Below are 13,197 nucleotides of genomic sequence, written 5' to 3'. Positions count from 1 at the left end.
TGAGCTGCAAATTCGAAGCCTTACGCGTTCTCATGCCACGCACTTTGCAAACAAGATCTTTATTATATGTAGCTGTCTATCTAGTGCTTCTTGCCCTTCTTGCTCTTGCCCGACTTCTTCTTGCCCTGCTGCTGCTTTTCACGCTCTTCCTCAGCAGCCAGCTCCTCGCCAAGCTGGTACGGCGACCGGAAAGACGCCGAAATATCGCTGGACGCAGCGGTGGACATACCCTGTACGCGAGAGCCAAATCGGCGCTCGACACCTTCATTCTCGGAGGTGTCCCACAACGCCAGCACACCCTTCGAGCCTCCGACACCGAGCATGAACGGAGAGTCCTGGTAAAAGGACAGCGAAAACAGTTCACCCTGCAATAATTCAAAATACAACAGTCAGTCTACCACACTCTCCATAATATAAGATACACCCGCAACTACGTACCACATTCATCTCCTTCGAGGTGACGCACAGAGGCGAGTTATCCTTGAGGTCCCAAACCTTGACAGTCTTGTCAACACCCGCCGTCGCCAGCAGGCCAGGCACTTGAGCAGAGAACGAAATGGCCGACACGGCACCAGCGTGGGCGTCGAAACGGAACAGCGGGGCTGAACCGTTCATTCGCACGTCGAAGCCCACAACAACACCGTCTTCCGAAGAAGCCACGATGGTGCTCGGGTTGTGCGGAGCCCATGCAAGGCTCTCTACCTCAGCACTCAACTGGAACTTGGAGAAGGCGTCAGGCTGACGTCCATCCAGCACCACGATCGTCCGGTCAAACGACGCACTTGCGAGCACCGTGGTCTCAGCGGGGTTCCAACGCACGCTCTGCACCTTGTTGCTGTGGTGCGCCATGGTGTACAGGCACTTCTGCGTCGTAATATCCCACACCTTCACCGTCGAGTCGGCGGAGCCACTAGCCAGCATGTTGCGGTGGCTACTGTTCCAGTCCAGCGACATGACGGCGTCCTGGTGGCTGCCAGGCTTGAGCGCCGTCTTGCGGTTCTTCCGCCGCTTGGAGATCTTGGGCATGGCCACGTCGCGCAGGTCCTCGTCCTGTTCGCCGCCAAGCGTGGCGGACGGCTCCAGCACGTCCAGCACGTTGAGGTCCCAGATCTCAATGCCCGGCTTGAAGGTTCCCACAGCCACAAAGCTGCCGTCCACGGGGCCCGTGCTCGGGTCCAGCGGCACGGGCGCGCAGTCCATCCAGGCCATGCACAGCGGGAAGGCTGGCAGGTTGATCTCGTGGTGCACGTACAGCGCGCCGTTCTCGTCGTCGTAGACCTGCACCTCGAGGTTGCTGAATTCCTCCTCCGTGTTGGCCACGAGGATGACGCTGTCGGTGGGGCGGATCTCCACGTCGTCCTTGTCCATCTCCAGCTCGTCGTCCTGCTCGTCCTCGTCGTCCTCCATGGCCACGTTGCCCTCCTCGTCGGGCACGGCATCCTCCTCCTCGTCACCCTCTTCCTCCTCCATCGCGCCGGCGCCGCCGCCCACGTAGTTCTTGATGGCGGCGTCGTCGTCCTCCTCGTCGTACTCGTCCATCTTGAAGGAGGCCGGCAAGCCGTCGCTGCCCTGCTGCTGCTCCTGGTTCTGCTCCGCGGCGGCGTCCTCCTTGGCCATGGCCTCCTCCATGGCCTGCTGCTGCTCCTGCTCCTCCTCCGTGGCGGCCTCGCGCAGCATCTGCACCTCCTCATCGGTCAGCTTGAGCTTGTCCGGCATGCGGCGCGACGCGCCCTTCGGGACCCAAGCGAGCGCGGAGATCATGGCGGTGGACGTAGTCGGTCGGACGAATGGACTGTGAAGCGCTGCGGGTCAAGAGTGCAGCGCACTTTGGCCATCGATTTCAAGCCCCTCTCAACACGACTATGCGTTTTGAGGGTTTAGAAAAAAAGCTTGACACGCAAGCACAAAAGCACAAAATAAAAATCCTCATCTAGTTTTTAGTCCTTACTATTTCCTCATTATTGTTGCAACATGGCGTCGCTGGACACGTTGACCAGGTAAGTAAACTCGCTCGCTGCTCTCTCTCTCTCTCTCTCTCTGCGTCTCTGACCGCTCTACGCGCCCCGCAGGAAGCTCGAAGAGACCCACGGGGAGATCGTCCACGTGCGGGGCGAGGTGGTGGAGGCGTTGCGCGCGTTCTACGCGTCGTCGTCGGCCATCTCGGCCGCCGAGGCGGTCAAGATCGCGGCCAAGTGGGGCGCGTCCCCGTCGCACGCGTTCCCCGCGGCGGCGGACGACGTCGACGCCTCCGACCTGCAGGAGAAGATGCGGCGCCTGAACGTGGCGCTGCTGGACGCCGTGGACCGCCTGCAGCTGGACGAGAGCGGCGAGATGGCGCCCGAGGCGCAGCTGCTGCTGTCCTTCACGCAGCGCGAGCGGCTCAAGAAGCAGGTGCAGCAGTCCAAGGCCATGCTCACGCTGATCGAGCAGCTCACGGAGATGGACCGGCTGCTGGGCGACGTGGACGAAGCCATCGACCAGCAGCGCTTCGTCGCCGCGTCCGAGAGCGTCGCGGAAGTGGAGAGGCTGGTGCGCGAGCTGGCGGAGGCGGAGCAGGGAGAGGACGGGGATGTGGAGGACAGGAAGATCATCCGCGTGGTGAAGCTGCAGCTGCTGAGCAAGAAGAACCGCCTGCTGAACCAGCTCGCGAGGTACTTCGCCTGCACTGCCGTGTGGAAAGACGGCACGTTGAAGGTGACGGCAGGCTTCTCGGAGAACGAGTTTGAGCCGACTAGTGTGTCGATGGAGGAACGGCGCAGTGACTTCTGGAAGGCGTGCGAGGTGCTGGATATGCTCACGCCCAAGTTGAAAGAGATCGCGAAGGCCATCTCACAGCACCTCATTAAGCCGATGCTGCAGATGCCGCTTAGCTCGGTGCAACAGACGCGGGACGACAGTGGTGTGACGCTGAAAATTGCACCGCAGAATGTGAGTGCTGACGGTGACGCTTCATCCGTTGAGAGCGAGGTGGAGAGCAAGTGTGCACACGTTGTGAGTGTGCTCCAGTTCGTGCACGCGGAGCTGTTCGCCGGGAACGCCGAGTTAATGAATCAGCTCGGGGATTTCATGTGGAAGATCCCCGGTAACCTCGAAGCACAGCTCATGAATCTGCTGCAGGACAAGATCCCACAGGATTCTGCCGCGCTTGATGCATACCGAGATGTACTCGTGACCGCTGTACGTCTGTCGAACTTGTTGATGCTACAGTGATGCACCTAAGGCTAATTACACTGTTTCGATGCCTAGGTAACGAGTTTGGAGAACACGTTAGTTGCGATCGGTTTCTCGGCTTGCAGCAATAGCCAGTTGCGAGGATTCTTCGACCAGCTCGACCAGTACGTTGCTACTCTTTGCTGTGCTTCAACGACTTGATTTATTGACTCTTGTGCACGTTTTGGCCGAAGGTTGCACGCGAAGAAGCGCCGACAGGCCATATTGAGTCAAGGACGCGACCTCATGCGTCACGGATATCACGATTCTGTCAAGATCACCGGCGCTACCGAGAAATGCTCTCTCAATGCATCTGGCGGTACTGGTAAAAAAGATAAAAACGGAGGAAAAGGAGGTGCAGGCTTTAGTACCTCCCCCGCCAGCTCGAGTGCGGATGATGCCGAAAGTAGCTGCTTCCAGATTCCCGATTATCGTGTGACGGTATGCGTTCATGAAGTCGTGGAGCTGGCACACCAGACCCTGGTTGAGGCGTGCACGGCGGGCGCAATGAGTGCAAAGCTACTTTTCCAAACGTCTCGAGATCTGTTCTTCCTGTTCCGGACGATTGTGCCCACGCTATACGAAGATGATATTGCGAATGATCCGCGAGCTTGCATGCTCTATCACAACGATTGTCTCTACATCACGTACCACATGCTGGTTATCGGGCATCTGTACAAGCATCGGTATGTATACAGCACTTGGTGTGTGCAGTATCGAGTACTAACACCGGGCCTTGGATATTGTTGTTGTAGGTTACCAGCACCACTTAACCAAACTGCCACAATGATCGATATGGTTTCTGCATTTCGGGATGCCGGTGAACGAGCATTGACTTCGTATACCACTGCGCAACTCGATGAGGTAGAATCTGGGATGAAGGCCCTACCGGTACGTCTTCTTGTGCGGCGTATTACTCTGGTACAAGACATCTTGTCAATCTCTGAGAGGCTTTCCTAACTTGTGCTGATACATCCCCGGTAGTCGCTTGGAGCGCTTGATTCGGAATATGATATGGAGGTGGTCGAGAGTTTCTTGAAGAGCGCGCTCTACAAACTAAATGGGATGAGCTCCTCGTGGCGTGAAGGTTTGCCGGTGGCTGTGTACAACAAAGTGATGTCACGGATGCTTGAGCCTATAGTGAAGACAGTTGTGGATGACATTTTGAGTCGAACGGTAGGTGGTTTGTTGCATTCATTTGGTATCAATTCTGACTTTACTCGTATGGTTCATGCCGTGCAGAACATTTCAGAAAACACTAGAGCTCACCTGCATCACCTACTGTCATTGCTTCTAGAGGTAAGGTTAACGGCTAAACAGAACTTTGCTGAGCGCTTCTGATCGGTATGCTTGTACTGTGGGCAGTCTGAGACACTGTTCATTTCCCCTGCCCAAGCCGCGAAGCATGTTCCGAGCATCAGGAGGCTCTCGAAACTAGCTGCAATGCTGGTACTGTAAATGTTTGTTATCGCCATAATCCCTTGAACTGTTTGCCTAACCTTCGCGTCTGGATTGCGATCACATTACAGATGGACCCGCTTGCAACAGTACGTGACAAGTTCAACAGCGGAAGCCTAGATGCGTTTTCTTCGAAGGAACTCACAGTGCTCGTAAGGTACGGTGTTGGCTCATGCACCGTCGATCTTGTTGTGGCACGTGCTCATGAAATTATATTCTGCCATGTGAAGATCGCTATTCCGCGAGTCTCAAGAGAAAAAAACATTTCTACAGGAGCTGCTTGTGGCTTAGGACTGGAGATACCGGTACTAGGACCTCACATAAATAAATGGAACGCCAAAATGTTCCGTCCGCTGAGCTGGTGGACGCCGCCCAAAACTGCCGTATCCCAAGGCCAACGAACAGGCTTCGTCAAATCAGGAAATCCGTCCTACTGCCTATATTAGAGAACTTTAGTTTCCGGAGCTATCTCAGGTTTTGGAGCTATTTTGGCGATGCTAAAAAACAATTCCAGGGGTAACCGATAGCTCCACTGGAGTTAAGTATTGGACTATCCGCCGGTATTTTACCCGTAATTTATTTCCAGATTATTTCATATTATCTGGATTTTATGTAGCTCCAACTCCAGAAACTACAGTTTTGTAATACAGAGAACCTGGAAACCTTAATTCAGGAAGTGACAGCTATTCAGTATTGCTGCGTGCTCAATGTCAAGCCACAAATAAGTCAAAAACTGATAGCAAATCGTTAACAGCCAGGCCTAGCTGATGGCTGCTGTAGTGGGTCTAACTTGACTCACTACTTTTGCTTACACGTTGCGCTACGTGTATGAGGAAGCGTAAGTACTTAGTAATTACTTGAGTTAAGTATATTTGAATACACAAATATAATTTAAATCAGATAAGACTCCAAGTGACTTAGATTAGGTAAAATGAGAACTGTATTGTTTGTAAATTGATCTTCCTCCTAAATCTGCTAAAAACTGTTTATCATCTATGAAAGGGGTTCACAGCGGCTGGCTGTCAGAGCCCCGCCAATATGCACGTCTCTAATTGGTAGAAAGATGCTGCTTTCTACCAATAGGATCTTTGGATAGGTGTGGACCAATCATTGTGGTGGCCCACTTCAATGTATCCATTGGTGTGTCTTACACCAAGGTGAGGAAGTATCTAAAACTTTTAACAGATATCCTATCTGTTAAATTCACAAGTGGCTTGTAGCCACTTGTACGTGTAACCCCGTTACAGCTGCCGCACCAGTTTGTGACAATGCCACCCCCACCGTTTTTTATACAGACGTCGTTGACATTCTGTGAGAATCCATTTTGGCACCCCAGCATGTTAGCTGCTCCATCCGATGATATGCGTATCAGTTTCTGTAGTACTGCATCACCACCTAGGGCGTTAAGAGAGCTCAAAATCAGTGCAGCGTAATTGTTCCCGGTGTGGGAAAGTATGTTCCAGTTGAAATTGTAAGAAAGATAAAGTTGTGAAGTTCGCTGGTTAATCCAAATGAGAGTCTTACATCCAGGTACCCACGGTCTTGATGGGTAGCTCCATCGAGTATGAATGGAAACCCACCACACGCGTTTGAACACCTCCACAAAAGCGTGAGGTTTATGGCTGTGAGTTGTTGTACTGAGTCACGAACAACCTTTTCTGTAGGCTTTCCGAGCTTCACATTCCTTAGCCTCATGCCGAATGTGGCAAACATGGCTGATGTGCTACGATAGCTGACTGAGTTTGAGACGCAATCGATGATGGCTTCAAATTGATCACGACTTACAACTTCGACCATGCAGTCCTCATCGTCGCACTCGACAAATTGCGGTTCAAGGTTAGACTCTCCATCTTCCAAGTACAAATACCTCAACAAGGCCATCGCGGTCGTCGGTACACGGAGGGGATGCAGCGAAAGCTCGTTCTAAGACGGACTGTCGCCCAAATGGGCTAATACCCCGCTAGATATGTTTCATATAGGCCTGATATTTTTGATAAGCTTTATACAAGTGCTTGATCCTCACAGTCACTAGAGAGTTTTCGCTGCGGCTCCCATTGCCATTCCCACAGCAAAGTAAACACAAAAAGGGCACCTCTATGGGAAACCCCCTCCGCCACCCACAGAATTCGGAAACCTGTGGGAGCCTTCCCATTCCCAGAGTTGCCGCCTCCCACACGACCTCATGGCTGCAACGACTGTGGCTTCGAAGCCTGCCACCGAGCCACCTCGCTCGACAGCCCCACCACGCCGTAAGAACTACAGCGAAGAAGACGATGTCGCTCTGCTTCGCCAAGTGCTGCTTGACCGGCCTTTTGCTAAGCCACGGGGCAAGGTCATGCAGCACTGGGACAGTCTTGCTGCAACGCTCGTAGCCTCGCCGGCCTTTTCGCGCAGTAAGCTAAGTGGCAAGAACGCACAGTCACGCATGAACCAGCTTGTTCAAACTCACCGAGAGGCGATGAAGGAGGCGGAGCTACTGTCTGGCGTGGCGGAGGAGGTCACGGAGAGAGACCAGCTGCTTGATGAGCTTGTAGAGCTCCTCGATGATGCTAAACAGGAGCAAGAATGCAAAAAGCAAAACGAACAGAAGAAGCGCGAGCGAGACGAGGCAGCGTCGCTTGTGGCTCGCCGGGTAGCCATGGAGCGACTGGAGCAATCTTCGGCCGCTGACGAAGCCGGATCCCCACCTAAGAAGCATGTTCGCCTCGCCCAACTTACTATGGCCATGATGGAGATGAAGGAGCGTGACATAGCAGCTCGCAAAGAAGAACGAGCCGAAGAACGTCTGGATCGCGCTCGTGAGAGAGCTGAGGACCGCGCAGAGCAAGCTCGTTTACGCGCCGACGAGAACGAGCGCATGGTGAAGTTGCTGGATGTGTTCACGCAACGCATGATGACCGCGATGCAGAGCAAGTAGGGAGCAGCAGTTGTGTTTATTGCACGGTTATCTAAGCCACGGCTAAATATACTTGCAACGAGGGAGGTGCTAACGCAAAGAACGAACTAATTTGATTCCCCTTGTAGTAGCAGCAATGACAGTTTGTCATGAGCATTGAGATCATGACGTACTTCCCCACTGGACTTAGTCTAATCTTGTTCGACTTTTTGAAGTCGATGAACGCCCCAGAGCGTCTTCAGTCTACCGAACGACCACTCGACACTCTCACACACAGAACTCATTGCACTGTTGAATGCCTTTTCCCTAGTACGTACTTGCACCACGAAAGCCGGATACAATATACCGGGATTTACCGTAGGCCGGATCACCGTATACAGCATACCCACCAAAAATATCTTGGTTCTGCTCGAAATAGTCCAGCAGCTTGCTCTCGCGCAGCAAGGTGACATCGTGGCGTCGCCCTTCAATAGGACCCCAATAATGAAGCGCCAGCCCGTCTGGTGTCGTAATGCACTGGTAATTGAGACAGTGAACACGCTTGTGTCCCGAATACACTTGGCGCTGCAGGTTTTCGTTGCTTCCGGCGCGTGGTGATGGACGGCAAATTGCGTTCTTCGTTCCGTCAATGAAACCAAAGATGTTGGTCATTGGAGCACCTTTCTGGTTGATAGCATCGGCGTAGATAGCAATACGACTTTGAATTATATGCTTGTGAAAGTAAATTGTTTCTTCATATCTATCGAACAACACTTCAACTAGTAGACTGTTAGATTAAATCGCCAGCTCCCCACATCATACAGCAATATAACCTTACCCATGTGCAGAACAATACGACTGAGCGCGCCCTCTGACCGTCCGAATGTCTTGCGCATGTCCGCTAGTCGCTTGGGGTAGCGGAGGCGGTGCAGTAGAATGCAGAGAGCTTCCGTCTTATGCACACAGTTACGATGCTTCGTCAGCACCCACTCGGGCAGCTCGAACAGCGAAGACAGCTGCAATATGCCCGCCACGTCGAAACGAAAGTCGAACTCGGCGTCCACATCCGTCGTAGCAGTGATGCAGAAGCGGATGTTAGGCACGACAGGGCGCTCGACGGGCGGGCGATAGAGAGCTGCAACCATAAGAACCATGGCGTCACTGCATCCTGTGTCCTCGAGTAGAGCGCACAGCAGAAGAATCTCGCCCGCCGTCATCTTCACTTGTTCAGGAGTGACTGGAAGCAAGGGGCTCAGCTTGAGCCTTCTATAAAGCATGACATGCTATTTAATAAGGTGATTTGCTGGGACTGGGAAACCGCGAAAAGTGGTTTTGATCTCCCATAGCCACACCTGAGAGACTATCTGGGAATGGGAAAGGAAAACTTGCAAAAACTCTCTACTGTTGCATTTTTCCCATGAAAGTTTCGCTTCCTAACGAGTTGGGCTGCGAGCTGACGGTGAAGGCTGGAAAGCCTCTCGACGAAGTCTCTCTGACGTTTGACATATATGTATCTGAAAGCTATGATGTACTGAGGGCGAAAGTCATGTCAGCATGGAGCCCCTGTGGTGGAATGATGACCTCACGTCTACATCCCACAAATGCGGTGACGTCACGTCGCTACTAGGTGCTGCGTTACCGCCGATTTGGGGCCAGTCTTCTCGAACTTAGTAATCCATCGCCGGACGCTGCGTTAATATTGTGCCCACCATTTCAGCTTCCACAGCGTATATGTAGACTAGGACGACTGCCCTCTATCGCAGATCGCATAAGTAGGTCATCTTAACCCCTTAGCTCCCAACGTCGTAAGTTACGACTTCACCAAAACTCAATGTCGTATTATACAACATTGAAAGAACGGCAATAGATAATGGCTCAGCCAATACTTAACTCAAGTCGTTTCAGAAAAATAAGATGGAAGAGGTCCGTGGGAAAGATTCAAAAACAGGCCAGCGGGAATAAGAGACGGAAGGATTACGGGGAAGATGGGGAGTTGCGAGAAGGAAGACGGCGTCATTCGAGAATTTGCTCGATGGCGCGCATTCGGATAACCCGCCGCGGGAAGGTTACCGTTGTTTCCGCGGTCGCACGGGACATCGACTTTGGCCACTTCTGGCGCCAGCTATGCGCAGTAGGCTGGACTGCAAAGCGCCCGACAGGAATTCAAAACGCCTGGAGATACGTAAGCCCAAATGGCGCAACTGTACTTGTCGGTGAGGAAGCTGTCGTGCGGCATGCGATTGAGTCCGGAATGTTAGGCAACAAGAAGAGTGACGGCAACGAGAGCATGAGCGAAGAGGAGACAAGTGCAGCCGTCGAGGTCCAAGTCGGTGACGAGGTTCGAGCATCACAGATCGACACGTCCGCCCAGCTTTCCCAACATTCGCTGAACGAGTTATTTGGAGGCTCCAGCGACTCTGACGTTGCGCTCTCTCAGGCAGCAGTGCCCAGGGCATTCGATTTGTCACCCAGCGTGCTGCAGTCACCGGAACAGCGAACTGCGACCACAAATCTGCAGCAGCTGTCTGAAGCCTCGGGCGTTGAGAGCGAGGTTGAACCAGGTGACGCTACCATGGCACCTTCAAGACGTGTGCTCCGACATCGAGTCCAAGTGAAGAATGACATCAACTTTGTACCGGAGGACGAAAGCATGAGTGCCTACGAGAGCTTTAGTTCTGGAGAAATCGATGGAGAAGATGCTGTTGACGGTGACGACGGCTACGATGGTTCGGGGGCTTCAAGTGACGACGAGGACACTGTGTCGGGTGAAGATGCTGTGAAAATGGACGAAGCGTTTATTGAATCACTTCAAATCGGCAAGGACTCACTTAGCAAGTGAGACATCGAACAGCGGGCAGCCGCATTACGTGCCATGAAGTGGACGTCAGTGTCGTCGGTGTTTGAGGATAGCGCGACAACGTACTCAGCTTAAAATATGGAAGACGCCCGGCCTGTTGCTGAACTACGAGAGCTTTGGCGCTCGCCACTGCTTACCTTTTTCTACTTTATGTCGAATTCGCTGTGGGACATGATAACTGAGTTGACAACTCGATACTACAACCAACAAGTTGAGCGGCGTGCTCAAGCAATTCTACTAAAGCAGGGAGGTCGTGTTAGTGGAACTGGTCATCGTGCTGGTGAGACTCTCGCCCAGATTCGTCGGCGATTGAAGGCAAAGTCAGCGTATGAGACCCACGAAATATTACATGTCATCGACCTTCTCGTTGCACGTATGTTGTGCCCACACAAACGCCGCTTTGCAGATCATTGGTCGATGACTGAAGATGGCGCTATTCCGGCAGGAACCTTCGGTCGGTATATGGCGCGTACTCGACGCCAGGACATCCTACGAGACTTACATTTTGTGGACAACGAGTCCACACGCACACGCGATAAACTGTGGAAGCTTCGCCCCGTTGTAACCAAGCTCCAGCAGCAATTTTTAGTCGCGCGGTCTCTTCCTACTGTGTAATCCTTTGACGAAGGAGTGCTCCCTTCAACCTCAAAGCGCAATACGACTCGATTGTTCATGCCAGACAAGCCACATCGTTATGGGTCAAAATTGTTGATGTTGTGTGATTCTATAACTGCATATTGCCACAGGTATGTCATACTATCACAGCTACATCGTCACTTACTGCTTTATTGCTAACCTGAGATATTGTATGTCGCCTAGGTTTGAAATGTACGCGGGCAAGCGCAAATCTAGCGACGGTGGTGCCACTCATTCGATCACAAAACAGGTGCTGCGGCAGTCGTTCGGAACTTGAAGATTGCGCTTGACACCGACACTCGACTTCCGTGGTACCTTGTCGTCGTAGACCGTTTCTACTTGTCTATTCTACTTGGGATTGAGCTTCTCGCTACGAGTGTCTGCGTCATCGGCACCATCATGACCGACCGACTTGGATTCGACAAAAACATCATAGAGAAGCGAAAGTCGCGACCTACATCTATCCCCCGTGGCACGTTCACATTCTCGCACGCCGTCGCAGTTCCGAACATGGTAGCTTTTCACTGGTGGGATCGTAAACCAGGACATTACTTGTGCACTGGTTCGGTGATGACAACATCGATAATCAGCAGAAACATCAAGCGGTTGGGTCCAATTACGGTGCCGTGCCCGGCCGCTGTAAATGACTATCAAAGGTGGATGGGCGGAGTTGACGTGCGTGATCAACTCCGCCTGCAGACGTTCTCGTTGCAGACTTCTACCAAGTTCAGAAAGTATTATAAGAGCTTATTTTTGGGCTTTGTGGATCTGGTGTTAGTGAGCGCCTACATTACGCACAAGGAAGCTGCAAGACTCGAAGGGACAACCTACATGAAACGTCAGTGTTCTACAAAACCAACTACAGCAGCTCAAAGAAGGTGATTTGCTTGAAGTGGATGCTTCACCACTACTCAACAACCAGAAACGCCGACGTGCGCCGGGTCGTCTCACGCATTCCCTGAAGCAGTCGGAAGATTGTCAGTGGCGTTCAGAAACGCCGTCAACGCTCCTGTAAAGTCTGTGCTCTCTTACGCACAAACGAAAAAAAGAAGTCCTTCGCGACAACATACTTCTGCGAACGCTGTTCTGTCGACGACGCTAAATGCTGGCTTTGCAGCAAGGTTCGCCACGAATACAAGGGTATAGGAAAAACCTGCTTCGCTATCTGGCATGATGACTTCAAGTGTGGTCAATCTATTCCAACTTCATTGGGCAAGAAAGTAGTTTTGAGGTGCCCTGGTAAGGAAGCTGGCAAACGCAAGAAAACACGCCGAGAACTGCGTCTCAACGGCGGTGTTGGTGATGGCGAGGAGGGTAAGAACGATAATGATAGCGAACAAGAGTAATTTCTGTGTGCGCAGTAATGAGAGCCAGCTTTGAAGTATGGTAGTTTTGCACGGATTGTAATGGTCAGTTTCTTGAAGTATTGCGTCTATTGTATTGTTTTTGTTTCACTCCCTGGATTCAAAGTGCAATTCACTGAGACTTTAGATTTTCGATTTGAATGTGGTAAGTTACGACATTGCGGGTATGATGACGGTGTGCAAAGTCGTATAACTTACGACATCGCTTGAAAAACCTGCCCAAAATTTATACACCTACCCGCAAGTAGGTTATGGGCGCTTTACAAATACCAAGTGAAAAAGTACGTCGTAAGATACAACATTGAGTATCGTAGATAACGTGTTTTGAAGTCCAAAAGTTGGGAATCAAGGGGTTAAAGACAGTTATTCTTCGAATGGCCAGGAAATTCACCGCAAACTGAGGCGGTGGGCTTATACCGGAAGACTATCACCGTATCAATCCCTTTTGATTGGTCCAGCTAATCCCATGTTGCCTTAACTCTTTCACTACCAGGTAAATCTAGCAGGCTTGTAGGTCCGCAGCGGTCTTATAACTCGGTTGGTGCGCGTCGTTGATTAGTAGAATTTCGGCAACCGTGGATTTGGTGTAGGGATCACCAAGACTAACAGGTCCGCTGAGGATCTCTAACTTTGGTAGTACCGTGAATACCAAAAGGCTCAGTGCTGAGCGCATAATAGCTCTTTTGCCACTTTTGCTATCTTCGTGCATAGGGACGATGAACATACACGAGCTCCTAAACTACGAGGACGGCTCTGCAGAGTGGTCGTTCGAGGATTCAGATGTAGCCGAGGACGAT

The 13,197-nt window shown here is 51.9% G+C and overlaps 2 protein-coding genes across 2 annotated transcripts; one reads left to right on the top strand and one right to left on the bottom strand.

Annotated features, from left to right (window-relative positions):
* Nucleotides 1-80: 80 nt before the first annotated feature.
* On the bottom strand, nt 81-1,761 carry IUM83_08946 (WD40 repeat-containing protein; the record flags this gene model as incomplete). Its single annotated transcript, XM_067933349.1, has 2 exons — nt 81-365; nt 439-1,761. The coding sequence occupies 2 exons, from the start codon at nt 1,759-1,761 to the stop codon at nt 81-83; spliced, it is 1,608 nt and encodes a 535-aa protein (XP_067781068.1).
* Nucleotides 1,762-1,971: 210 nt separating this feature from the next.
* Nucleotides 1,972-4,959, top strand: IUM83_08945 (Centromere/kinetochore protein zw10; the record flags this gene model as incomplete). The annotated part of the gene is made up of 10 exons (XM_067933348.1): nt 1,972-1,997; nt 2,070-3,177; nt 3,247-3,335; nt 3,405-3,896; nt 3,966-4,101; nt 4,195-4,386; nt 4,453-4,509; nt 4,576-4,659; nt 4,740-4,825; nt 4,899-4,959. 10 exons carry the CDS (start codon nt 1,972-1,974, stop codon nt 4,957-4,959), a joined length of 2,331 nt encoding a protein of 776 aa, XP_067781139.1.
* Between the last annotated feature and the right edge of the window lie 8,238 nt (nt 4,960-13,197).

The sequence above is a fragment of the Phytophthora cinnamomi genome (assembly GCF_018691715.1).
Source record: "Phytophthora cinnamomi strain GKB4 chromosome Unknown Contig120, whole genome shotgun sequence".
NCBI lineage: Eukaryota > Oomycota > Peronosporomycetes > Peronosporales > Peronosporaceae > Phytophthora > Phytophthora cinnamomi.
The sequence above is the reverse complement of the archived record's forward strand: the minus strand, read 5'-3'. Positions and strand labels throughout refer to the sequence as shown.